The 24934-nt window shown below is 47.7% G+C and overlaps 1 protein-coding gene across 1 annotated transcript in view; it reads right to left on the bottom strand.

Annotated features, from left to right (window-relative positions):
- Positions 1–24934, bottom strand: part of ADGRB3 (adhesion G protein-coupled receptor B3) — a 553776-nt gene that overhangs the window by 275482 nt on the left and 253360 nt on the right. The window contains 2 exon segments of the mRNA XM_068153437.1: positions 255–323; positions 8802–8996. Coding sequence (XP_068009538.1) covers positions 255–323; positions 8802–8996 — 264 coding nt within the window.

The following is a 24934-nucleotide window of genomic DNA, read 5'->3' as shown; positions in this document are numbered from 1 at the left end:
AAGGAATGGGCCAAAGGGGCCATGGAATTCCTTCTTTCTGAAGAGAGCCAGCTCTTCCCAAAATACATCTCCTGCCAGCTAGGATTTCCTTTCACCTCCAGCAAGGTGTATGATGTACAACCTGATTTTTGAAGCCATCTCTCCCACTTTATGATGACTTAGTCTAACAACATGTGGCCCTCTGACACAGTCAATGTCCTCTCAAACCAGTTTCCAACTGTCTAAGCTGCTGAGTTACCAAATGCACATCTTACCTGCTGTGCATCTTCCCACTTCTCTTTGTTTTCTTCATCTAGGAGGTTACTAATGATCTGAAAGAAGTTCTGAAAAGCAATTCAAGACAAAACTGAGGTTAATTTTAATGACATCAACACTCCTTAAGCACACACATTAAGATAAGTTTTCCTATTCCTCTTACAGATGCAGTTCTGCAACCTGTTTTCTGTGGCTGGAAGAGATGAGAGAAAATAAGAGAACCTGACAATCACAGAAGGGGAAGGGTTGAAAAGGACCTCTGAAGATCATCCAGTCCCTCCCATCCTTGACATTCTATGATTCTGTGTTCTAGTCATGAGGAGGAACTTCTTTAATTCAAGGCTGGGGGAGCACTGGAGCAGGCTGCCCAGAGAGGTCATAGAATCATAGAATCAATAAGGTTGGAAGAGACCTCAGAGATCATCAAGTCCAACCTGTCACCCAACACCTCCTGACTACTAAATCATGGCACCAAGTCCGATCCCCTCTTGAATACCTCCAGGGATGGGGAGTCCACCACCTCCCTGGGCAGCACATTCCGATGGCTAACAACTCTCTGTGGGAAGAACTTTCTCCTCACTTCCAGCCTAAACTTCCCCTGGCACAGCTTGTATCTTCTTTTTCTGGTGCTGGTTGCCTGGGAGAGGAGACCAACCCCCTCCTGTCACACAGCAACCCCATGCAGTGCTACAGGCTGGAGTCAGAGTGGCTGGAGAGCAGCGAAACAGAAAGGGACCTGGGGGTACTGGTTGATAGTAGGCTGAACACGAGCCAGCAATGTGCCCAGGTAGCCAAGAAGGCCAATGGCATCCTGGCCTGCATTAGGAACAGTGTGGCCAGCAGGAGCAGGGAAATCATTGTGCCCTGGACTCAGCACTGGTTAGGCCACACCTTGAGTCCTGTGTATTCCAAACCCACCTGGATGTGTTCCTGTGTGCCATTTTTAAGGTGACCCTGCCTTGGCATTGGTCTAGCTCAGTGATCTCCAGAGGTCTCTTCCAAGCCCTACCACTCTGGGATTCTGTGATGGCCATCAGTAGAGCATCCAACAGCATTTCTTTCACATCTTACTTGGAAAAATAGTTGCCTTTGACTCTGCCCTTGCAGCAATTTCAACAGCAAAGGAAGAATCAATTCCTGTGTCACAGACCTACAGAAGATAATTGTTTGGAAGAGACCTCCAAGCTCATCCAGCCCAACCTTCCACCCAGCACTGAAGAGTCAACTCTAAACCCTGTCCCTAAGCACCAGATGCACACAGCACTGCCCTGGGCAGACCTCAAACATTTCCTTGACCTTCAACTGTTGATTTGTTTATCTGATTCAATGAACTACAAGGAAACAAACAAACAAACAATCAAACATCCCTCAAAGCAATTTCATTTTCCAATCATGCATTTTAAAACTCACTTGCTGCCAAGAATTTGTGGAGAGCTTTCTTTCCAGGTTTGTCTGCTCTCCCTCCCTCCCACTTTGCATTCCCAGCTTCTTCATCTCTGAAAGCTGAGGATTTGTGCAGCCTCTTTTCTTCCCTGCTGTGTAGCCCTCGTTGTGCCGGGGGGCAGATTTCCCCACAACCTCTCCATTAGAATTTACCTCTTCCATCCTAAAATATACATGCAGTTGCCACTGACCTTAGCTGAAGAGTGCAGTTAGGATCCTCCCAATCTCTGCAAAATCTTGGGAGTACAATCCCAACCACAGGACTCTACAGAAACTGGCATCAATGGCCAGCATTTCCCTCACCTGCATTTCATTTTAAGTCATTTTGGGAGAGATAAATGGGGTTTAAATTAGGTGTAAGCAAGCAGTAACTTCAGCTCACTCTTAAATGGAAGGACTTGAGTCCTGTGTCCAGTTCTGTGCCCCTCAGTTTAAGAAGGACATCAAGACACTTGAACCTGTCCAGAGAAGGGCAACAAGGCTGGTGAGAAGCCTTCAGCACAGCCCTATGAGGAGAGGCTGAGGGAGCTGGGATTGTTTATCCTGGAAAAGAGGAGGCTCAGGGGTGGCCTCATTGCCCTCTACAACTACCTGAAAGGTGGCTGTAGCCAGGAAGGGGTTGGTCTCTTCTCCCAGGCAACCAGCACCAGAACAAGGGGACACAGTCTCAAGCTGTGCCAGGGGAAGTTTAAGCTGGAGGTGAGGAGAAAGTTCTTCACAGAGAGCATCATTCATCATTGGAATGTGCTGCCCAGGGAGGTGGTGGAGTCCCCATCCCTGGAGGTGTTCAAAAAAGGCTTGGATGTGGCACTTGGTGCCATGGTCTAGTCATGAGGTCTGTGGTGACAGCTTGGACTCGATGATCTTGGAGGTCTCTTCCAACCTTAGTGATACTGTGACAAAGCATTCAACTGCACAGTGCCTGGAATCCTGAGATGTGTTTATTGAGGCCTTGAGGTTGAATGAGGCCTTGAGACGCTGGAACAGGTTGCCCAGGAAGGTTGTGAGCCCTCCCTGGAGGTGTTCAAGGCCAGGCTGGATGAGGCCTTGAGCAACCTGGGCTGGTAGGAGGTGTCCCTGCCCATGGCAGGGGGGTTGGAACTGGATGATCTTTAAGGTCCTTTCCAACTGAAGCCATTCTATGAATCTATGATACTACAAATTCTATGATGAAAAAAGAGCAGGAATTACCTCCAACCTCAGTGCACTATGGATGCTGTGGTTGAAAAGACACTGGCTGCAAAATATCATAGAATCAATAAGGTTGGAAAAGACCTCAGAGATCATCAAGTCCAACCTGTCACCCAACAACTCATGACTATGAAACCATGGCACCAAGTGCCATGTCCAATTCCCTCTTGAACACTTCTAGGGACAGGGACTCCACCCCCTCCCTGGGCAGCACATTCCAAAGGCTAACAACTCTCTGTGAAGAAATGAGGCACTGCAAGAATTTCTAGGTGCCTCACAACAAACAGAACATTGCAGGATACAAAACTGACTAAAACCTCTGAAAACTATTTTTACATCAAGACTATTTTGAATGCAAAATATTGTTACATGCACCCTATCTTCACATCAACAGCATTTATCCTGCAGCCAGCAGGGACATCCTCCACTAGATCAGGTTGCCAGAGCCCTGTCCAGCCTCATCTTGAATATCTCCAGGGATGGAGCCACAGCCATCTCCCTGGGCAAGCTGCTGTAGTGTTCCACCACCCTCATGGTGCAGAACTTGTTCCTCACATCCACTCTGAATCTGCTCTGCTCTAGTTTGAAGTCATTGTCCCTCATCCTGTCCCTGCAGGCCTTTGCAAACAGTCCCTCTGCAGCCTTCTTGTAGCCACTTCAGGTACTGGAAGGCTTCTGTAAAGTCTCCCTGGAGCCTTCTCTTCTCCAGGCTGAACACTCCCAGCTCCCTCATCCTATCCTCATAGCAGAGGTGTCCCAATCCCTTGCTCACTTTCCTGGGCCCCCCTCTGAACCTGCTCCAGCAGGTCCGTGTCCTTCCTGTGTTGAGAGCTCCAGAGATGGATGCAGTACTCCAGGTGAGGTCTCAGCAGAGCAGAGTACAGTGGCAGAATCATTCTAGTTCTGCTGGCCACGCTTCTTTGGATGCTAAAGGGGAGATTCAGAGCTAGTTTTGCACCACACTGCAGCCACTGCTTCCCCTGCAGAAAGAGCCTAAGCCTTAATTGCAGAAGTACCCAGGTCCGTGTAATGAGGTCTGATTGCCTGAAAATCACTCAGGAGGGATAAGATGCAGAGTTTGGTAATAAATTAAGTGTTCATTAAATGCTGTGTTTATTTTAGTGACATGAAGGCATCAAAATTACCAATAATTAATAGAAATGGATGTGCAAAAAATGTTGACAAATAATCCTAAGCCTCAAGCACAAACCAAAGATGAGCGATAGCTGAGAGGATGAGAAAGAAGGGCTTGAAATTTGAGGAGGGCAGATTGAGATTGGAGATCAGGAAGAAATTCTTGGCAGTGAGGGTGGAGAGACACTGGAACAGGTTGCCCAGGGAGGCTGTGGATGCCTCCTCCCTGGAGGTGTTCAAGGCCAGGCTGGATGAGGCCTTGAGCAACCTGAGCTGGTGGAAGGTGTCCCCATGGCAAGGGGGTGGAACTGGGTGATGTTCAAAGTCCCTTCCAACCTAAGCCATTCTATGCATCTGTGAATGCTTGCTGTGTATTTGCCAACAAACCCTAAATGATCCACATGAGCCTAGTGACAAGGATGTCTTCCTTCAGGAGATCTTTCTTCCCTCTGTTTCTGTCCCTGGCTGATGACATATTTATGGTAGGAGTGGAGTCTGAGATGTCTGAAGATTGTCCCAGTCACTGATTTGGATACTTTGTGAACTAAACAGAGGGACATGTGCATGGCTTTGCCCTTCCAACAGTGAGTGCTCATGAAGCACACTCCAAAAACGTGACAGGGGAGCAGGGGTTAAAAAGCTTTGCAGCCTACTTTGGCTGCTCTCTGAATGAATACTGCCACAAGCAACACTGCCCTGCAGTGAAAGGATAGACAGCTATGAAAGCTAATGAAGCATCCTGGATGTCATCTGCTGGTGTTGCTGAAATCAGCCCTAGACCTCCTTGCAGAACCCAGCTCCTTCCTTTCAAGCTGCTTCCTTTCACTCCATGCTTTGCAAGTTCCTCAGCTGGCCACTGTGGAAGAGGTTGTGACAGCCAGAGCCAGATTTTGAAGTCCTTTATGCTTGCCCTGGCTTCTCTGAGGGTAATGCCAGCTTCAGTCAGGAATGGACAATGGTGTTTTTTCCTCACTGCATTTCCTTCCTTTCAATCTTTTCCTTCTGGAATACAATGGCTACAGCCCTCTGCTCCACTCCAACTTCTCTGACCCTCTCTGCAGGAAGGAAGCTGTGAGAGATCCTTTTATACAGCTAGAGAAGACTTCCTCCCTAGGAGGAATTAAAGGACAGCTCTAAGTCACTTCCACTTCTGGACTTCAGCATAGGGAGGAGTGTGTGCAGGAGGAGGGAAGGGGTGGGGAGCACTGGGCAATCCTCTCAATCTCTGACTGACAGCAGTGGGCCCTGTGGCTACCATCAGTGGGATTAAATGGCTCTGATTGCTTTGGGGAGAAAATTTGTTGGTCACTGGATCAGGGGATTGCAAAACTCCCCACATTGCCATCCTGTCCTTAAAGGTGGCTCCTTTCCTGTCACCTTGTCCTTAGAAGGCAGCTCAAGCACTCTTAGACCAGTTCAGGAGTTTCCAAAACCACTGCTTACATTCTGCTTACTGAAAATGTTAATTATCTACCAGGTAGCAGCCATGGAGGTGCTGGAGGGTGAGAAGATGGACAGGAGCCAGCAATGGGCAGCCCAGAAGGGCAATGGCAGCCTGGGCTGCATCAAAAGCAGCATGGCCAGAGATGGAGAGAGGGGATTCAAAACTACCAATAATTAATAGAAGTGGATGATAATAATTAATAGAATGATAATAATGGATGATAATAATTAATAGAAATGGATGGAAAAATCTTGACAAATGATCCTTAGACTCAAGCACAAACCAAAGATGAGCAATAGCTGAGAGGATGACAAAGAAGGGCTTGAAATCTGAGGAGGGGAGATTGAAATTGGAGATGAGGAAGAAATTCTTTCCAATGAGGGTGGGGAGACACTGGCATAGGTTACCCAGGGAGGCTGTGGCTGCGTCCTCCCTGGAGCTGTTCAAAGCCAGGCTGGATGAGGCCTTGAGCAGCCTGGGCTGGTGTGAGGTGTCCCTGCCCAAGGCAGGGGGCTGCAACTGGATGACCTTTAAGTTCCCTTCCAACCTAAACCATTCTATGACTCTATGACAATGCAGAATAATCATAGGATCACAGAATCAATAAGGTTGGAAAAGACCTCAGAGATCATCAAGTCCAACCTAAATGTGAGCATAAAGAATGATGAAGGGCAGGGAAAAATTTGGATCCAGCAGCTGATATTCCCAGGGGGAAAAAAAAACCAAACATACATAGAGGGCAGACAGCTATGAAAGCATCAAATTCCCTCTCCCAAGTTGTAAATGACTCAAACTGCTGCACCCATGACCAAAACCCTTTGTGCCAAGAAGTTCCCCAAGCTGTGGTTGCACCCCAGCTCCCTGTAGTGCCTGTCAAGCATGAACAAACCACACTGGGCTGTGCCAGCCTGCTGAATGCAGGAGGAGCTGTCAGTGTGCCCTGTACTCAGCACTGGTTAGGGCACACCTTGAGTCCTGTGTCCAGTTCTGGGAACCTCAATTTAAGAAGGACATTGAGACACTTGAACATGTCCAGAGAAGGACAGCAAAGCTGGGGAGGGGTCTGGAGCACAGCCCTGTGAGGAGAGGCTGAGGGAGCTGGGGTTGCTTAGCCTGGAGAAGAGGAGGCTCAGGGGAGACCTTCTTGCTCTCTCCAACTCCCCAAAGGGAGGCTGTAGCCAGGTGGGGGTTGGTCTCTTCCCCCAGGCACCCAGCACCAGAACAAGAGGACACAGTCTCCGTCTGTGCCAGGGGAGGTTTAGGCTGGAGGTTATGAAGAAGTTCTTCCCAGAGAGAGTTGTTGGCCATTGGAATGTGCTGCCCAGGGAGGTGGTGGAGTCCCTGTCCCTGGGGATTGGATGTGGCACTTGGTGCCATGGTTTAGTAGTCATGAGGTGCTGGGTGACAGGTTGGACTTGATGATCTCTGAGGTCTTTCCCAACCTTATTGTTTCTATGATTCAGGAAGCGACAACCTGTTGAATAGTGAAACTAAATGTAAGCTGGAAGAGCTACTGAGTATGATCCAATTAATTGCAAGCAAATAAATAAATGAGGAGACTGTCCAGCCAGAAAACCTCTGCAATAGGCACTGCTCAGAAAGTTATTGCTTTCAGCTGGCTAGAGAGGGATTGGTTTTATAGGGAAATTCATTTTTTGGGCTGCATATTAAACACAAAAAATAACAACCTGAAAATACCATTCTGGGAGGGGGAAAAAAATTGTCTTTTCCAAGCTGCCTCCATTTATCTGCCTCCATGTATTCCACAGGGTATTGATTTGTAATCCCTGCTTACTTTTATCCACACCAATATGTACACATGCCCTGCATTAATAACTTCATCATTAATTTATGGATGATCATGAAACTCCCTCCTTCATAAATAACACATGCAGCTTACCTCCTTAGCATTCTTTCCCAGTGCACCCACAGGGCTTTGAAAAGTCACTAAACTACTCAGATGCACATGAAACAAATATTCCTGATTTGAAATATTTATTGGAGTGAGCCTTGCACCATAACTCCTGCAGCTCATTAGGTAGAAATAATTCTAATAGGTCTCTTTTTTTCCCTCCCCTCTGGTAGGATTTTAATTGGCCTCTTGCACAAGAAGAGTTAAATATGAAGTAGTAAATTCCTACCAAATGTAGTATCATAGAATCACAGAATGGTTAGGGGTTGGAAGGGACCTCCAGAGATCATCCAGTCCAATCCCCCTGCCAGAGGAGGATCACCCAGGGCAGGTCACACAGGAGCACAGCCAGGTGGGGTTTGAAAGTCTCCAGAGAAGGAGACTCCACAACCTCTCTGGGCAGCCTGCTCCAGGGCTCAGCACCCTCACAGCAAAGCAGTTTCTCCTCATGTTGAGGTGGAACCTCCTGGGTTCCAACTTGTACTCTTTTTTCCTTGTGCCATCACTGGGCACCACCAAACAGAGTCAGGCCCCTTCAGCCTGACACCACCCCTCAGATACTGATAGACATAGATCAGATCCCCTCTCAGCCTTCTCATCTCCATACCCTTTTTCCCTTGTGCCATCACTGGGCACCACCAAACAGAGCCTGGCACCTTCATCCAGACACCCACCCCTCAGATACTGATAGACATTGATCAGATACCCACTCAGCCTTGTCCTCTCCATACCCTTTTTACCTTGTACCATCACTGGGCACCACCAAAGAGAGCCTGGCACTTTCATCCTGACACCCGCCCCTCAGGTATTGATAGACATTGATCAGATCCCTTCTTAAACTTCTATCCAGACTAAACAGGCCCAGGGCTCTCAGCCTTTCTTTACAGCAGAGATGTTCCAGCCCCCCCCAGTCATACTCAAAGCTCTCTGTTGGCCTCTCTCCAGCAGATCCCAGCCTCTCTTGAATGGGGGAGCCCAAAGCTGGACCCATCACTGCTGTGCACTTTTAATGAGCTTTATTTGCTTGCACCAAAGCAGCAATGCCAGAATTATGTAACTGAACACTGGGGATGGAGTTTTGAACTGAAATGAACCAGAACAAACTCCACCAGTGCAAAAACAAAGCCAAGAGAAAAAAACCTCAAACTGCCAACACATCCTCATCAATCAACCCAAACCCTGAATGGGAACGGTGCTGAGAACGGTACAAAGACAGGAGCTGACAAGTTTCGCTTGCTGTGCTGCTTTGGGTGTTTGTTGTCTTGTTCCCTGTGAGTCTTTCACTCTTGCAGACTTGATGTGAACCATTTTTATGTCTATCCTTCAGAAGCTTTAGTCTCCTCAGTGGGTAAAAGAGGTGGCATGCAGGAGGCTGACATAAACCCAGGAGAGAGGAAAACTCCCCCACAGCGACTCTCTTACCTGCACCCCATCAGAGGCAGGGATGTAACTTGCTCTCTTAAATGTGTCTGTGACATTCCTCAGAATTTCCACAGAAACCAGAAGATCCCCTGCATAGAAGTTTTTCCTCTGAGTTAAATCCAAGAGGGTCTTGGTTACTTGGGACATGCCATCACCAGCCAACGTCCTCTGGCCCTTGGCGAGGTGCTCTTTGATCTGTGCCAAAAGAACAACATGAGTATCAGAACCTACTTTGTCAAGAAAACACACAAGCAAACCAACTTGGATAAATCCTAAACCCAGCCCAAAACAAGAAATATTAAAGCTATCATTACAATAGGAAAACACAGGATGGTCTGGGTTGGAAAGGATCTCAAAGATAATAGGATCACATAGAATGCTTTGGGTTGGAAGGGACCTCCAAAGCTCATCCAGACCAAACCCCTCTGCAGTCAGCAGGGACAACCTCCACTAGATCAGTTTGCTCAGAGCCCTGACCAGCCTCACCTTGAATATCTCCAGGGATGGAGCCTCAGCCACCTCCCTGGGCAACCTGTTGCAGTATTCCACTACCCTCATGGTGCAGAACTTGTCCTAACATTCAACCTAAATCTGCTCTGTTCTCATTTCAAACCATTGTCCATCGTCCTGTCACCGCAGGCCTTTACAAACAGTCTCTCTACATCCTTCTTGTAGCACCCTTCAGGTACTGGAAGGTCACTATTAGGAGACTGGATGAGGCACTTGGTGCCATGGTTTAGTTGATTGAATGGTGTTGGGTGATAGGTTGGGCTTGATGATCTCAAAGGTCTTTTCCAACCTGGTTAATTCCATTCCATTCCATTCCATTCCATTCCATTCCATTCCATTCCATTCCATTCCATTCCATTCCATTCCATTCCATTCCATTCCATTCCATTCCACTCCATTCCATTCCACTCCATTCCATTCCACTCTATTCTACTCCATCCTACTCTACTCTACCCTATTCTACTCTATCCTACTCTATTCTATTCTATTCTATCCTATCCTATTCTATTCTACTCTATCCTACTCTATTCTATTCTATTCTATTCCATTCTGTTCTCTTCTCCTTGGAGCCTTCCGTTCTCCTAACTGAACACCCCCCACTCCCTTGGCCTCTCGTCAGGTGGAAGAGGGAATAGGATAGGTTGGGATAAGCTGCCCAGGGAGGTGGTGGAGTCACTGTCCCAGGAGGTGTGCAAGAAATATGTGGCCATAACACTTGGGGGCATGGTTTAGTGGCCATGGTGGTGTTGGGTCAACAATTGGACTTGATGATCTTAGAAGTCATCTCCAACCAAAACAATTCTGTGATGCTGTAAGAGCTGATAGAGTTTTTCCTGGCAGAGAGGAAGCTCAGTGAGCTCCCCACACTGATTTGCTATTTAGGCACTGTCCATGCTACCTCTTCTGGCCACCACTGTAGGTCCTTGTAGTTCTCTGTGAAGGTCATTTTTTAGTGGTCTTACAGGCAGGCTCATTAAAAAAAAAAAAAAAAAAAGATGAAATTTATGAGGCAGGAGATGGTGAAATGAAGCAGCTGTTCAAGTGATACCTCAGTTGTCAGCCCAACCTCCCTTCTGTGCCTGCATCCTTGAGAAATTACTGAAATGTTTAACTGCACTTTGGCTCAGGGTCCAGCTGCCTCTGTCCCCCAGTTTGTCAGACAATCTGAGCCCATAAAAGTGCCTCTTCCCAAAGTCAGAGCTCCCTAAGCCTCTGGCACTGGGTGCCCAAATTTATTAGGATATAATAATCACCACAAACTTAACAGCTCAGGCACGGCCTGAAAGGACAGAAAACAATGAGCCCTCAGGAAACCTATAAAGGATTTAAAGGAATGATTCATTTGAGGAGTAGCTACACCATCAGTCCCCCTTCTTTTGTTCACACTGTGTTTTAAGACCATGCTGGATTCATGGCCAGGTATTACTACTGATATCATTAATGCATTTTATGGGGGTGCAGATCATGAATTAGGAAGCTGCTTCTAGAGGTGAAGAAAGGTACTGGGAAATAAAAAGACATCCTGAGACTGCTCCCAATCTGCAAAGCACTTTTCTTGGTACCACCACCCACCACTCATGTTTTCAAACATGTGGTCCAGAATGCTCTTAAGATGCTGGAATGGAATGGAATGGAATGGAATAGAATGGAATGGAATGGAATGGAATGGAATGGAATGGAATGGAATGGAATGGAATGGAATGGAATGGAATGGAATGGAATGGAATGGAATGGAATGGACCAGGTTGGAAAAGACCTTCAAGACCATCAAGTCCAACCTATCACCCAACACCATCTAATCAACTAAACCATGGCACCAAGTGCTTCATCCACTCTCTTCTTAAACACCTCCAGTGATGGTGACTCCACCACTTCCCTGGGCAGCACATTCCAATGGCCAATCTCTCTTTCTATGAAGAACTTCTTTATTTAGAATAAACCAAACCAGGTTGGAAGAGACCTTCAAGATCATTGCGTCCAACCCATCAACCAATCCAACCCACCTAAACAACTAACCCATGGCACCAAGCACCCCATCAAGTCTCCTCCTGAACACCTCCAGTGATGGTGACTCCACCACCTCCCTGGGCAGCACATTCCAATGGCAAATCACTCTCTCTGTATAGAACTTCTTCCTAACATCCAACCTGAACCTTCCCTGGTGCAGCCTGAGACTGTGTCCTCTTGTTCTGGTACTGGCTGCCTGGGACTAGAGACCAACCCCCTCCTGGCTACAACCTCCCTTCAGGTAACTATAGAGAACAATGAGGTCTCCCCTGAGCCTCCCTCCCCTCTTCTCATCTGAACACCCCCAGCTCCCTCAGCTGCTCCTCTCTCTTCTTCAGTCCCTTTCCCCAGCTTCCTTGCTTTTGTTTTCTTGAGGACCTTCACCAGCTCTGCAGCTTTGCTTTGTAGACCAGCCACTCCTTTTGGGGGTTGTTTGCTTGGGTTTCTTTTTGCTGTTTATTTGGTTGGTTGGTTTCCTGTGCTGGGTTTTTGTTCCTTTGGGGTTTGTTGTTGTTGTTGTTGGTTTGGATTGGGTTTGTTTGATTGTTGAGATGTTTTTTTTGTTTGGTTTTGTGTTTTCTCCTCAGACTTCTCACAGTGCTTGTTGACCATCATGTCTATTCTTTTTATGGTATTAAGTACTGCTATTAAATGCTCCAATTAGCTGTGATTAAAGGCTGCTCACGTTGGCCTGCTGTGTGCCAGCTCTTTGTTGTTGTTGTTGCTGTGTCCCTTTTTTAACCAGGGGCCACATCTTCAAGATTTCCCCTTATCTGCCTGTAATGCAACATGACAAGAGCAAGGGTGGAGAGCAAAAAGAGAATGACACACTGGGAGGGCTGTTTTCATTCTGTGACAGGCAGAACATTGCTTGAGGTAAAGCCTCCTGGCTCTCCAGCCTGACTGAATGGCTGAGGCTGTGGGTCACAAAGGGACATACTACAAATGAGTTGCCTCCCCTGCTGCCTTTCCCTATGGGTCCCTAAAACTCAGGGCTCTGATTAACTGCTGTCATTTCTGCGCTTATCTGAGCCTAAGCAATGGGGTTTGTGTTTCCATACAGTGATTCCAATGACACTCACTTCTGTTGGCAGGATCATACAATCACAGAATGGTCTGGGTTGGAAGGGACCTCCAAAGCTCATCCAGTCCAACCCCCTCTGCAGTCAGCAGGGACATCCTCCACTGGATCAGGTTGCTCAGAGCCCTGTCCAGGCTCATCTTGAATATCTCCAGGGATGGAGCCTCAACCACCTCCCTGGGCAATGTGTCCCAATTTTCCACTACCCTCCTGGTGCAGAACTTGTTCCTCACATCCAGTCTCAATCTGCTCTGCTCTCATATCAAACCATTGCCCCTTGTCAAGCCACTGCAGGCCTTTGCAAACAGTCCCTCTGCAACCTTCAAATGCTCTCAGCCTCTTTCCAACAGCATTTACAGTCTGTGCTTCAACACTGAAAATGTTTGCAATTAGAGGAAACCAGAATGGTTTCCTCATTGAAATCAGCACTATCCTGGAGTGTGTCCAGAGAAGGGCAACAAGGCTGGGAAAGGGTCTGGAGAAGAGGGCTGGGAAGGAGCAGCTGAGGGAGCTGGGGGTGTTCAGTGTGGAGAAGAGGAGGCTGAGGGAGACCTCATTGCTTTCTGCTCCTTGAAAGGAGGTTGGAGTGAGGAGGGTGCTGATATCTTTTCCCTAGGAGCAAGTGATAGGACAAGAGGAAATGGCCTCAAGTTGCTTCAAAAGAGGTTTGGATTGGATACTGGAGGGAAAATTCTTGTCTGAAAGGGTTCTCAAAGGCTGACACAGGCCGCCCAGGGAGGTGGTTGAATCCCCATCCCTAGAGGTGTTTCCAAGAGGCAGAGATGTGGTGCTGAGGGCCATGGTTTAGCCCCAGCCCTGGAAGAGTTAGAGGATGGTTGGATTAAATTTTCAAGGTCTTTTCCAACCCAAACCATTCTCTGATTCTAAGATTCTTGAGAAGTCTCAGCTTCTGCATGGGAGCACTGCATCAAGCATTAGGCAAGAGAAAAAGCTCTTGTGGCTCACAGGCTTAACAAATCTGAGCTGAACCACGGTGGGGGATTGAAGCAAATGAAGTAGGGGACAGCACAACAGGGGAATAACTGTAAGTTGCTGTGACCACTTCCCTGCCTCTAGCTGTCTGACCAAATTCTTGCAAGCATTCTGCAGCTGTGCTGAAGTGAAGGTTCTTCCAGTTCTGGCAGACTTAGAGGGGAAATTAGATGACTGACTTCTTTATTGAGTTCCTAAACAGCCTTCACCTCTTGTTTTCCTTCTGGCCATACCCTGGTGGAGTTCACCTGTTGGCTGCAGCGTTGGTTGGTTTGGAATTTCAATGTGTTCAGGGAGCACTCAGCTGCTCACTGCTGCAGCAGGTACAGCAGCAAACAGCAGCACATTTCCTTTCATGCTGAGAGCACTCTTTGGTAAAGCAGATAAGGCAAGATGGTTACAGGTGCAAGATGATCATGGAGACTTTGAATGCAAGAAGAGGGATTGGTTGGCTGTTAAAAAAACAATCAGATCTTCAAAGGAAGGTTTTGAAATCAGCTATTGAAAGGAAGGAAAGAAACTTATCCAGCTGAATGAAGATGTAATGTCCTTGTGCAGGAGAGCAGGGGACTCAGAAGGAGAGAATTGTTTCACTTGGAAAAGACCCTGAAGATCATGCAGGCCAGCCGTGAACCCAACACCACCATGGCCACTGAACCCTGTCCCCAAGTGCCATGGCCATGCAGTTCCTGATGTTCAGAAGCTTTTTTCTGTTGCCTTGGTTCAAGGTAATTTTGCCTCTGGCATTGATTTAGCATTCAAGAGAGGAGCTGTAGCTGCAGCTTCGTTTCTGAGTCACTGTGTGCTGGTGGCTAACTTGCTTCACCCTTCCATGACCCTCTCCCCTCTTTGTTAGCTGTTTTGTCTCATCTACTGTGGGGTGTCCCTGCCCATGGCAGGGGGGTTGGAAGTAGATGATCCTTGTGGTCTCTTCCAACCCTGACTGATACTATGATACTATGATCTTGAACAGAGCTTCCTCAGAACCCTGGTGGGTTGACTGCCTCTTTGAGATCTAGAAACACAGAATTGATCCAGATGGAAAAGCTCTCCAAGGTCTTCAAGTCCAACCATTGACCTAAGCCCACCATGGCCACCAAACCATGGCCCCCAGTGCCATGGCCACAGATTTCTTGAACACCTCCAGGGATGGGGACTCCACCACCTCCCTGGGCAGCCTGTTCCAATCCCTGACCACTCTTGCAGCAACGAAAGTTTTTCCTCCTCTCCAGCCTAGCCCTCCCCTGGCACAATTTCAGGCCATTTCCTCTGATTCTATCACCTGATACCAGAGGGAAAAGATGAATCCCCACCTCCCTTCAACCTCTTGTTTTCTCCTCTTGCTTATGCTGGCAACATCAAGAACTACCATTTGATGAATGAAGAAGGTCCCACAGTAGCTTTAAACACCCTTCACTCTCCTGATCCTAAGCTGTTCATTGCTGGTACCTGTTGTAATAGAGAGTAATAAAGAAATCAGCCATTCCCTTGGGATGGAGCAGTTGGTTTCTAGCCTGGGGGTTTTCACATCAGTGCCTGAAGCCCTGAAGGTCATTTTCTCTCCTTAGCAAAGTGCAGATTCATTTACAGAGAGTGAAACAGATCTGTTAGGAGCCTGGGAAAGCCATAAAAGCATCATAATATGATGTTAAAAGCACTTAACGCCCCAGCATTTCAGACCAGGTCAGAGCAAGCAGAGCTTTCTCACAACCTAATGAGTGGCCTCAGCATCAAGCACTCATTGAGACTGAAGTCATCACCTTCTTACTGACGTTTGAATCCTCTCCCATGCAGAAAGGGAAAATGTGAGGCAGGGGGAAAGTGTTGCCTGCCACAATAATTCCTTGATCAGTTGTTTCTGATGAGGGAACACAATCTGCCATTCTGTCAAGATCAGGGAGATGGAAGTACCCTCAGCAAGCTGAGTGGTGAGGCTGATAAGATGGGTGATAAGGATGGGTTGGGAGCCATCCAGAGGGACCTGGACAGGCTGTAGAGGTGGCTGATGAGACTCTTATGAGGGTCAACAAAAGCAAAGTGCAAAGTCCTGCACCTAGGTCAGGGCAATCCTTGATATCAGTCCAGGCTGGGGGTGATCAGATTGAGAGCAGCACTTGGAGGTGCTGGTGGGGCAGAAGCTGGACAGGAGCCAGCAATGGGCACTGGCAGCACAGAAGGCCAAGGGCAGCCTGGGCTGCATCCAAAGCAGATGGAGAGAGGGGATCCTGCTCCTCTGCTCTGGGGAGACCTCACCTGCAGGACTGTGTCCAGATATGGGGCCACCAGCAGAAGAAAGATGTGGACAACAAAGATGATTAGAGGGGTGGAAAACCTCTGCTATGGGGACAGGCTGGAGAAGAGAAGGCTCTGGAGAGACCTTAAAGCTTCATTTCAGTATCTGAAGGGGACCTACAAGGTGCACCAGGGGAAGTTTAGGCTGGAAGTGAGGAGAAAGTTCTTCCCAGAGAGAATTGTTAACCATTGGAATGTGCTGCCCAGGGAGGTGGTGGAGTCCCCATCCCTGGAGGTCTTCAAGAGGGGATTGGATGTGGCACATGGTGCCATGGTTTAGTAGACATGTGGTGTTGGGTGACAGGTTGGACTTGATGATCTCTGAGGTCTTTTCCAACCTTATTGATTCTATGATTCTATGAAATGATTGATTGATTCTATGATTCTATTCCATGTTTCTCTAAAGAGCAAACCAGAAATCTCTTTCTATACAGTTGTTGCAGGAAGTACAGGAACTTGAAAGCTCAGAAGCAAAAGAAACCTGGAAGACTGACTTGGAAGTTTGGTTTGTTTCAAAGCAACAATCACCCAGCTCAGCTTTCTAGATGGCAGCAGCCAAAACACACCCACGTGGTGTCTTCTGCCTCAACTTCTTCGTGCCACAAGGTTCACTTCACAATCTCTCATGGTGATGCTCAAGCAAACCTGAGGGTGTGCTCAAGTCAGATCTAAGGGCTGATCTAATGCCAGGATTTGAAGGATGCAGAATAATGCTTCAGAATCATTTTGGAAGAGATCTTTCTCTGATGAAAACAACACTTGGAAAATTCTAGTCCCAATGAACCAAGCTCTAGCTCCAGTAACCAATTTTAGGTACAGCAATTACAGACCATTTTCTACTTGCAGATCAAAAGAAGGCAATGAGCAGTGAGGACAAATCCTTCATAATATTCCACAGCCTAAATTTGGGTTATTAGATCATCATCTAATCTGCTTTTCTATATATAACAGGCCATTAAACTACCAACAGACACACTTTAAAGAGATTAAAATATGCTGGTTAGAGCTGAGGACTTCAGCTTCCAGAAAAGGAAACAATTTGCCCAAGACAGAAAGAGGCAACAGGCTTAAAAAAAAAGGTGTTGGGCACCTGCTGGAGCAGCAACTGGTTCTGTGAAATGGTCCAAAAACCCAAACCAGACCTGTCCCAGTGAAGGGGAAAAAAATTCCTTCAAATCATAGAATCATAGAAGGATAGGATCATGGAATTGTAGAGTCATAGAATGAGAGAAGCATGGAATCAAAGAATCTTAGAATAGAAGCATGGAACCATGGAATGGAATGGAATGGAATGGAATGGAATGGAATGGAATGGAATGGAATGGAATGGAATGGAATGGAATGGAATGGAATGGAATGGAATGGAATGGAATGGAATGGAATGGAGTAACATAGAATTAACCAGGTTGGAAGAGACCTTTGAGATCATCAAGTCCAACCTATCACCCAACACCATCTAATCAACTAAACCATGGCACCAAGTGCCTCATCCAGGCTCTTCCTAAACACCACCAGGGTTGGGGACTCCACCACCTCCCTGGGCAGCACATTCCAATGGCCAACAACTCTCTCTGGGAAGAACTTTCTCCTCACCTCCAGCCTAAACTTCCCCTGGCACAGCTTAAGACTGTGTCCTCTTGTTCTGCTGCTGCTTGCCTGGGAGAAGAGACCAACCCCCTCCTGGCTACAACCTCCCTTCAGGGAGTTGCAGACAGCAAGAAGGTCTCCCCTGAGCCTCCTCTTCTCCAGGCTAAGCAACCCCAGCTCCCTCAGCCTCTCCTCACAGGGCTGTGCTCCAGACCCCTCCCCAGCTTTCTTGCCCTTCTCTGGACACCTTCCAGCAACTCAACATCTTGCCTAACCTGAGGGGCCCAGAACTGGACACAGGACTCAAGGTGTGGCCTAACCAGTGCTGAGAACAGGGCAGAATGACTTCCCTGCTCCTGCTGGCCACACTCTTCCTGATGCAGGCCAGGATGGCATTGGCTTTCTTGGCTACCTGAACACACTGCTGGCTCCTGTTCAGCCTACTATCAATCAGTACCCCCAGGTCCATTTCTACCTGGCTGCAGAATACAGGATTCATGGACTCATAGAACCATGGAATGAGAGAATCACGGAATAATAGATTAATGGAATCATACAATTATGGAATCACAGAATCATAGAACATTTTGGGTTGGAAAGGAGCTTTAAAGGTCACAGATTGCATCAGGTTGGAAGGGACCCTCAAAGGTCTTCCTGTCCAACTCCTGCAGTCAGCAGGAACAGCTCCAGCTAGCTCAGGCTGCACATGGACACATAAAGGCTGATCTTGAGTGTCTCAAGGGATGGAATCTCAACCACACTCATGGGCAACCTGTTCCAGTACCTCACCACCCTCACTGTGATGAACTTTCTCCTGATGTCATCCAGTCATCCTAGGCCATCCAGTCATCCTAGGTCATCCAGTCCCCCTAGCAGTGAGCAGGGACATCTTTACCTCTTTAAGTAGCCCCAAATCCTGAGAATATTGTCTGGAATTGGAGAAAACAGGGAAATTCCTCCCTCCTCATTAAAATCTGGTGATCAGCATGTAACCAAACACTATCCAGAAGGAACTGCAGAAAGGATATCTGTGCCACTAGATCTTACTCAGCTTTAGTGTACTTCATCTCCACAACACCACAGAGCCTTGGAAGACTTTCTTTGCTGTAATCTCCCTTTTTTCTTTCTTTCTTTCTTTTTTTGTTCAAGAACACATTTAACAGACTGTGCCTCACTGTGCACAATGTTCCTCCTGAGCTGCAGAGATGTCTGCTAACAGCCCTGGAGCACCATCCATTCTTCATGCAAAGCTGCAGGCACTGCAAACACACCAGGGCAATCCAAGACACCCAGAACAAAACCATCCATCACCTGAGACGTTTCCCTCTCAGCTCATCCAAGTTATTGCATCAAGTTATTGCTTGTTTTGCTAATGATCATCTCCCTTCCTCATGTTCAACTGCATCTTCTCCTTGGTAGTTGTGCCAGGGGAAGTTTAGGCTGGAGGTGAGGAGAAAGTTCTTCCCAGAGAGAGTTGTTGGCCATTGGAATGTGCTGCCCAGGGAAGTGGTGGAGTCCCCATCCCTGCAGGTGTTCAAGAGGGGATTGGATGTGGCACTTGGAGCCATGGTTTAGTAGTCATGAAGTCTGTGGTGTCAGGTTGGACTTGATGATCTCTGAGTTCTTTTCCAACCTTATTGATTCTATGATTCTATGAAATGGTTTCAAGCTGAACCAGGCTGGATGTTAGGAAATATTTGTTCACAGAGAAGGTTCTGAAACATTGGAATGGTCTGCCCAGGGCAGTGGTGGAGTTACCATCCCTGGGGGTGTTGAAGTGGTGCCTGGACCTAGTGCTTAGGGACAGGGTTTAGCGTTGACCCTTCAGCGCTGGGTTGAGGGTTGGACTGGATGTTCTCTTGTGGTCTCTTCCAACTGGATGTATTCTGCCATTCTCTGATTAAGGTTGGAAAAGACCTCTAAGATCAAAAAGTCCAACCATCAACCCAACACCACCATGCACACTAAACTGTGCCAGGAAGTTTCATGTCCATGGGGGAATCCCAAGCAGAAACACAGGCTGAGCAAAGGGTGACTCAAGAGTGGACTTCAGAAAAAAAGACTTGGGGTAGTTGGTGACAAAGTTCCCAGGAGCCAGCAGTGGTCACTGGCAGCCCAGAGCCAGCTGTGTGCTGAGCTGCACCCATAGCAGGGAGAGCAGCAGCACAGGGAGGGGATTCTGCCCCTCTACTCTATTGAGACCATATCTGAGTACTGTGTTCAGTTATGTTGAGTCTGGCTTAAGAGGGACATGGAATTGCTGGAGCAGGTCCAGAGGAGGCCACAAAGATGATCAGGGGGCTGAAGAATGACAGGCTGGGAGAGTTTGGGCTGTTCATCCTGGAGAAGAGAAGGTTCTTTTAAAGACCTTAAAGCAGCATCCCAGTACCTGAAGGGGCTACAGGAGAGTTTTGGAAGAACTTGGGGCTTGGAGTGACAAGAGGGAATGGATTGCAGCTGGAAGAGGATGGATTTAGATTGGAGATCAGGAAGAAATTCTTCCCAGTGAGGGTGGAGAAACACTGGAACAGGTTGTCCAGGGAGGTTGTGGATTCCTCCTTGCTAGAAGCATTCAAGACCAGGTCGGATGAGGCCTTGAGCAACCTGGGCAGGTGGGAGGTGTCCCTGCTATGGCAGGGGGGTTGGAAGCAGATCATCTTCAAGATCCCCTCCTACCTAAACCATTCCATGACTCTATTTGTTTTGAACACCTCCATGTGTTCCTCTGGGTCACGATTCCAGGAGGCCAACCTCACCTATCCATCTCTTGGCATTTTCCATTTATAGTGCTTTAGTAAGGATCATCCTAATTAGTTTCATCAAGTGTTATTATTATTAGAGCTAACCAAATAATTTCCCAGGGGGTTTATTTCATGCAGTTGGGCATTTTTGTCCCTTAATTTGCTCAATGAATCATTTTCCATATTAGTCAACCAGCTGCATTATCTGGTCAAACACTATCTGTTGAATGCATTTGATGACTGACTTGCACCAAGTGTTGGATAAATTATTCATGACTAATTGGTTCCGTTGCTCAAAGAGCTCTAATTACCATCCCCAGCTTGAAAAGGGAGCTGCTCTTCCACAGAGCACAAGGTAAAACAAACCTAGGAAAGTACAGGCTGTGCATTTGTGGCATAGCTGAAGTGCATCATCCCCTTCAGTGCTTTCACTCAAGCTGCTCCATGAGAAGTGAGCAGGGCACTGTGCCCTCAGAAGATGGGAGCTGACTGCCAGCCTCTGCTCCACAAGCCAAACCCTTCCCCTTCACTGTTTCATCATGTTCCAGTGCAGAGGCTCTTCAGAAGCCCTGGGTTATATTTTTACCATGCCAGTGATTTTCTGTGCTGTCATATGGAGAGGCATGAACAGTAAGAAGGAACAGGGGCAAGGCACTGCTTCAGAAGACCAGAGATGAATTTGCTGAATAATTGCTCTCACTGTGTTCCCAGCAATAAAAAACAGAGATGCAGTACAGCCTGATCTGAAGCATAAATTGAGGACATATATTCATTGAAGGTTATGGAAGCAGAGTCACTTGTTGCATAAGACCTTTAAGATCATCCACTCCAACCATTCTGTAACAACTCTACCCAGGCTGGGGCTAAACCATGGCCCTCAGCATTACAGCTCTGCCTCTTGGAAACGTTTCAAGGGATGGAGATACAACCACCTGCCAGGGCAGCCTGGCCCAGGCTTTGAGAACCCTTCCAGTGAAGTTTCTTTGTGAGGATGTGTGGATTACACATTTGTGTGGATTACACATTTGTGCACAGTGGGGCTGGAACTGGATGATCCTTGAGGTCCCTTCCAACCCCAACAATTCTATGATTCTATGATATCAACCCACCACACCACTTCAGAAAGATCATTTTTGGAAGACTAGACATCAACTTTTTGGTTTAGATATTTCAGGTAAGAAATGAAAGGGATTCAGCTCACACTCGAGATTTGGAGGGAGCATTCACAGAGCAGAAGGATCTGGGCAGGCTGGAGAGGTGGGCTGCGCCCACACTTGGAGTGCTGTGTCCAGCTATGGGAACACCAACACAAGAGAGGCAGGGACCTGATGGTGTGGGTTCAGAGGAGGACCACCAAGATGAGCAGAGGGATGGAGCACCTCTGCTATAAGGACAGGCTGAGAGAGTTGAGGCTGTTCAGCCTGGAGAAGAGAAGGCTCCAGGGAGACCTTAGAGCTGCAGTTCAGTATCTACAGAGGACCTCAGGAAGGCTGAGGAGAGACTGTTCAGAAGGGCCTGTGGGGAATAGGATGAGGAGCAATGGTTTGAAACTGGAGCAGGGCAGATTTAGGTTGGACATCAGGAGGAAGTTCTGCACAATGAGAGTGGGGAAATACTGCAACAGGTTGCCCAGGGGTGTGGTTGAGGCTCCATCCCTGGAGACATTCAAGATCTGACTCCATGTCGCCCTGAGCAGCCTGCTCTAGCTGGAGCTGTCCATGGGGATTGCATGGGGGTTGGACAAGATGACCTTTGAGGCTCCCTTCCGACTTACTGCAACCTGTGAACGTGTGACAACACTCAGTGTCACCCCCCCAGCACTACTGCTCTCAGCTGGGAAAATCCCATCCTTGGCAAGTGAAGGTCACCACACACATTTTTTACAGGATCACTGTCTGCCAGCAGCTGCCTTGCAAAACCCTCTTTGCAGGGATTTGTGCAGCTAACATGCATGGCAGGGGAGACGAGCCTAGGGTGGCAGGGGTGTTGACCTCAGAGGTCTATACCTCTCACTTGGAGGAGCAGAGAGACAGGAGACAGGCAGCCTGACTTCATGAGCAGCCCCCAAGTGTAAAAGGAATCCACTTTTCTTCCTCTAATTTTGCATGCAGATAAAGTAGGCTGAGGTTTTTGTGCAGCCAGGAGAGGCTGTTTAGAGGCTTGTGTCATTTTAAAGAAGCTTTAGCTATTTTTACATCTTTGGCCAAAGATTATTTCACAGTTGGGTCTAATCAGATTTAACATCTTGGGGTGAGGGGTGCAGGGGGGTGGGGAAGGAAATCCAGAAGAAGAGATAAATCTGATCTGTGTTGGAAAAGTCTTCTGTCCAACAATGACCCCTTCCTGCCAGGCAGACTCAGAACCACAGAAAGGTTTGGGTTGGAAAAGACCTCTAAGATCATCAAGATCATCACAGTCTCAAGCTGCACCAGGGGAGGTTTAAACTCGAAGTGAGGAGAAAGTTCTTCACTGAGCGAGTCATTCGTCATTGGGATGTGCTGCCCAGGGAGGTGGTGGAGTCACCATCCCTGGAGGTGTTCAAGAGGGGATTGGATGTGGCACTTGGTGCCATGGTCTAGTCATGAGGTCTGTGTTGATAGGTTGGACTCGATGATCCTCGAGGTCTCTTCCAACCTTAGTTATACTGGGATACTGTGAAGTTTCAACCACCAACCCAATACCACCCTGGCCATTAAACCATGTCTCCAGGTGCCATGGCCAGGGGTTTCCTGAACACCTCCAGGGATGGGGACTCCACCACCTCCCTGGGCAGCCTGTGCCAGTGCCTGACTTGTAGCTCTTCTGAAACTCTCAGTGCCTCTGCAAAGCTTAGCCAGGGAAGTCACAGAATGCTTGGGGTTGGAAGGGGTCTCTGGAGACCACCTAGTCCAACTTTCTGGAAGCTTACCTGATTAACTCAAGCTTATTCTAAGCTTGGGGCAGTTCTGGCTCCTGCCTTTCTTCACATGATCCTATGCTGCTTTGCTTTGATTGTCTTTAGCGTTTCTCAGAGAAAACTCTACCTAAATAATATTCTATCACAGGAAAATGCTATCATGAAATTGTGGTTATTTGCACTTCTCCCTTCATTGCTTTTGATGTTGGTTGTTCATCTTGTTGGGGTTTTTTTCCTCCCACTTTTCTAACATGGGAGGCAAAAGAAGGCAAAAAAATCTCTGTAAGCTCCCTGGTGAATTTCTAAGGAAGGAATAAGACTACAAAAGTGACAGAAGCACTCATTCTTAGTTCAAATGCTTTATGGCCAGCTATGCTTTCAAAGAAGACTCTTTAATGTGGCTTTTCCATACACTGCATCCAACTCTGGAGCCCTCAATACAAGGAGGACATAAACCTGATGAGCAGGTCCTGAAGAGGGCCACAGAAATGATCAGGGGGTTGGAGCACCTCTGCTACAGGGACAGACTGAGGGGAGCTGGGGGTGTTCAGCCTGGAGAAGAGAAGGCTCTGGGGAGACCTAAGAGCAGCCTGCCAGTACCTGAAGGGGGCTACAAGAAGGCTGCAGAGGGACTGTTTGCAAAGGCCTGCAGGGGACAGGATGAGAGGCAATGGTTTGACATGAGAGATGAACAGATTTAGATTGGATATGAGGAACAAGTTCTACACCTTGAGGATGGTGGAACACTGCAACAGGTTGCCAGAGACTCCCTGATCTAGTGGAGGATGTCCCTGCTGACTGCAGGGGGTTGGACTGAATGAGCTTTGGAGATCCCTTCCAACCCAGACCATTCTGTGATACACATTTTAGCATCTTAAAACAAGAAACAAGAAGAAAACAAAACCAACCAAACCAACCAACCAACCAAAACACCAAAACAAATCCCCACCAAACATTTTTCCAAGACCAATTTAGTGTCTTGGCAAATATTAAAGACGAAGAACAGCTCCAGCTGACAGGGAATGCAACTGGTTTGGGAGTCAGAGAGGTTAATGGATGGACTTGCTGATCTTAAAGGCCTTCTCCAGCCTAAATGATTCTAGGATCTGCTTTTCACAAGACACTGCAACAGCCTTCCCCTGTAAAACCATTTCCTATTGTTACAATTCAAACTGAAGGCCTAAAAATGATAGAAGGAAAAAAAAGCCACCCACCAAACAAAACTAAAACCCCCAAAACAACAACAAACCCAGACCCCAAAACCCTTTTCAGTTTCTTTGTGTGCAATTAAAGCACCCCAGATGCCACAAAAGTAAGCAGCAGGTAAAACTCCACCCACATCTAATTTCCTACACAAACCATAATATAAAAGATAAACATATGACTGAGTGGAACTGGAAAAAAAGGAATCTGTCTCTTCTCCCCTCCCCTCCCCACCATTTCTACAGTCATACAAAGTTTCAAACACCAGCAATAGGATAGGATAGGATAGGATAGAATAGAATAGAGAGAGAAGACAATAGAAGAGTGGGCCTGAAGAAAAGGTATCTGTCTCTTCTTCCCCATTTCTACAGCAATACAAAGCTTCAAACACCGGCAAGAGAAGAGAAGTGAAGAGGGGAGAAGAGGGGAGGAGAGGGGAGGAGAGGGGAGGAGAGGGGAGGAGAGGGGAGGAGAGGGGAGGAGAGGGGAGGAGAGGGGAGGAGAGGGGAGGAGAGGGGAGGAGAGGGGAGGAGAGGGGAGGAGAGGGGAGGAGAGGGGAGGAGAGGGGAGGAGAGGGGAGGAGAGGGGAGGAGAGGGGAGCGAGAGGGGGAGGAGAGGGGAGGAGAGGGGAGGAGGAGAGGGGAGGAGAGGGGAGGAGAGGAGAGGAGAGGAGAGGTTCGGAGAGGAGAGGTTCGGAGAGGAGAGGTTCGGAGAGGAGAGGTTCGGAGAGGAGAGGAGAGGTTCGGAGAGGAGAGGAGAGGAGAGGTTCGGGAGAGGAGAGGTTCGGAGAGGTTCGGAGAGGTTCGGAGAGGAGAGGTTCGGA

This window comes from Melanerpes formicivorus, unplaced genomic scaffold (assembly GCF_026170545.1).
Source record: "Melanerpes formicivorus ecotype bairdi unplaced genomic scaffold, bMelFor1.0.p_v2 SCAF_26, whole genome shotgun sequence".
Classification (NCBI taxonomy): domain Eukaryota; kingdom Metazoa; phylum Chordata; class Aves; order Piciformes; family Picidae; genus Melanerpes; species Melanerpes formicivorus.
Note: the sequence above shows the minus strand (reverse complement) of the source record. Positions and strands in the feature narration are given on the sequence as shown.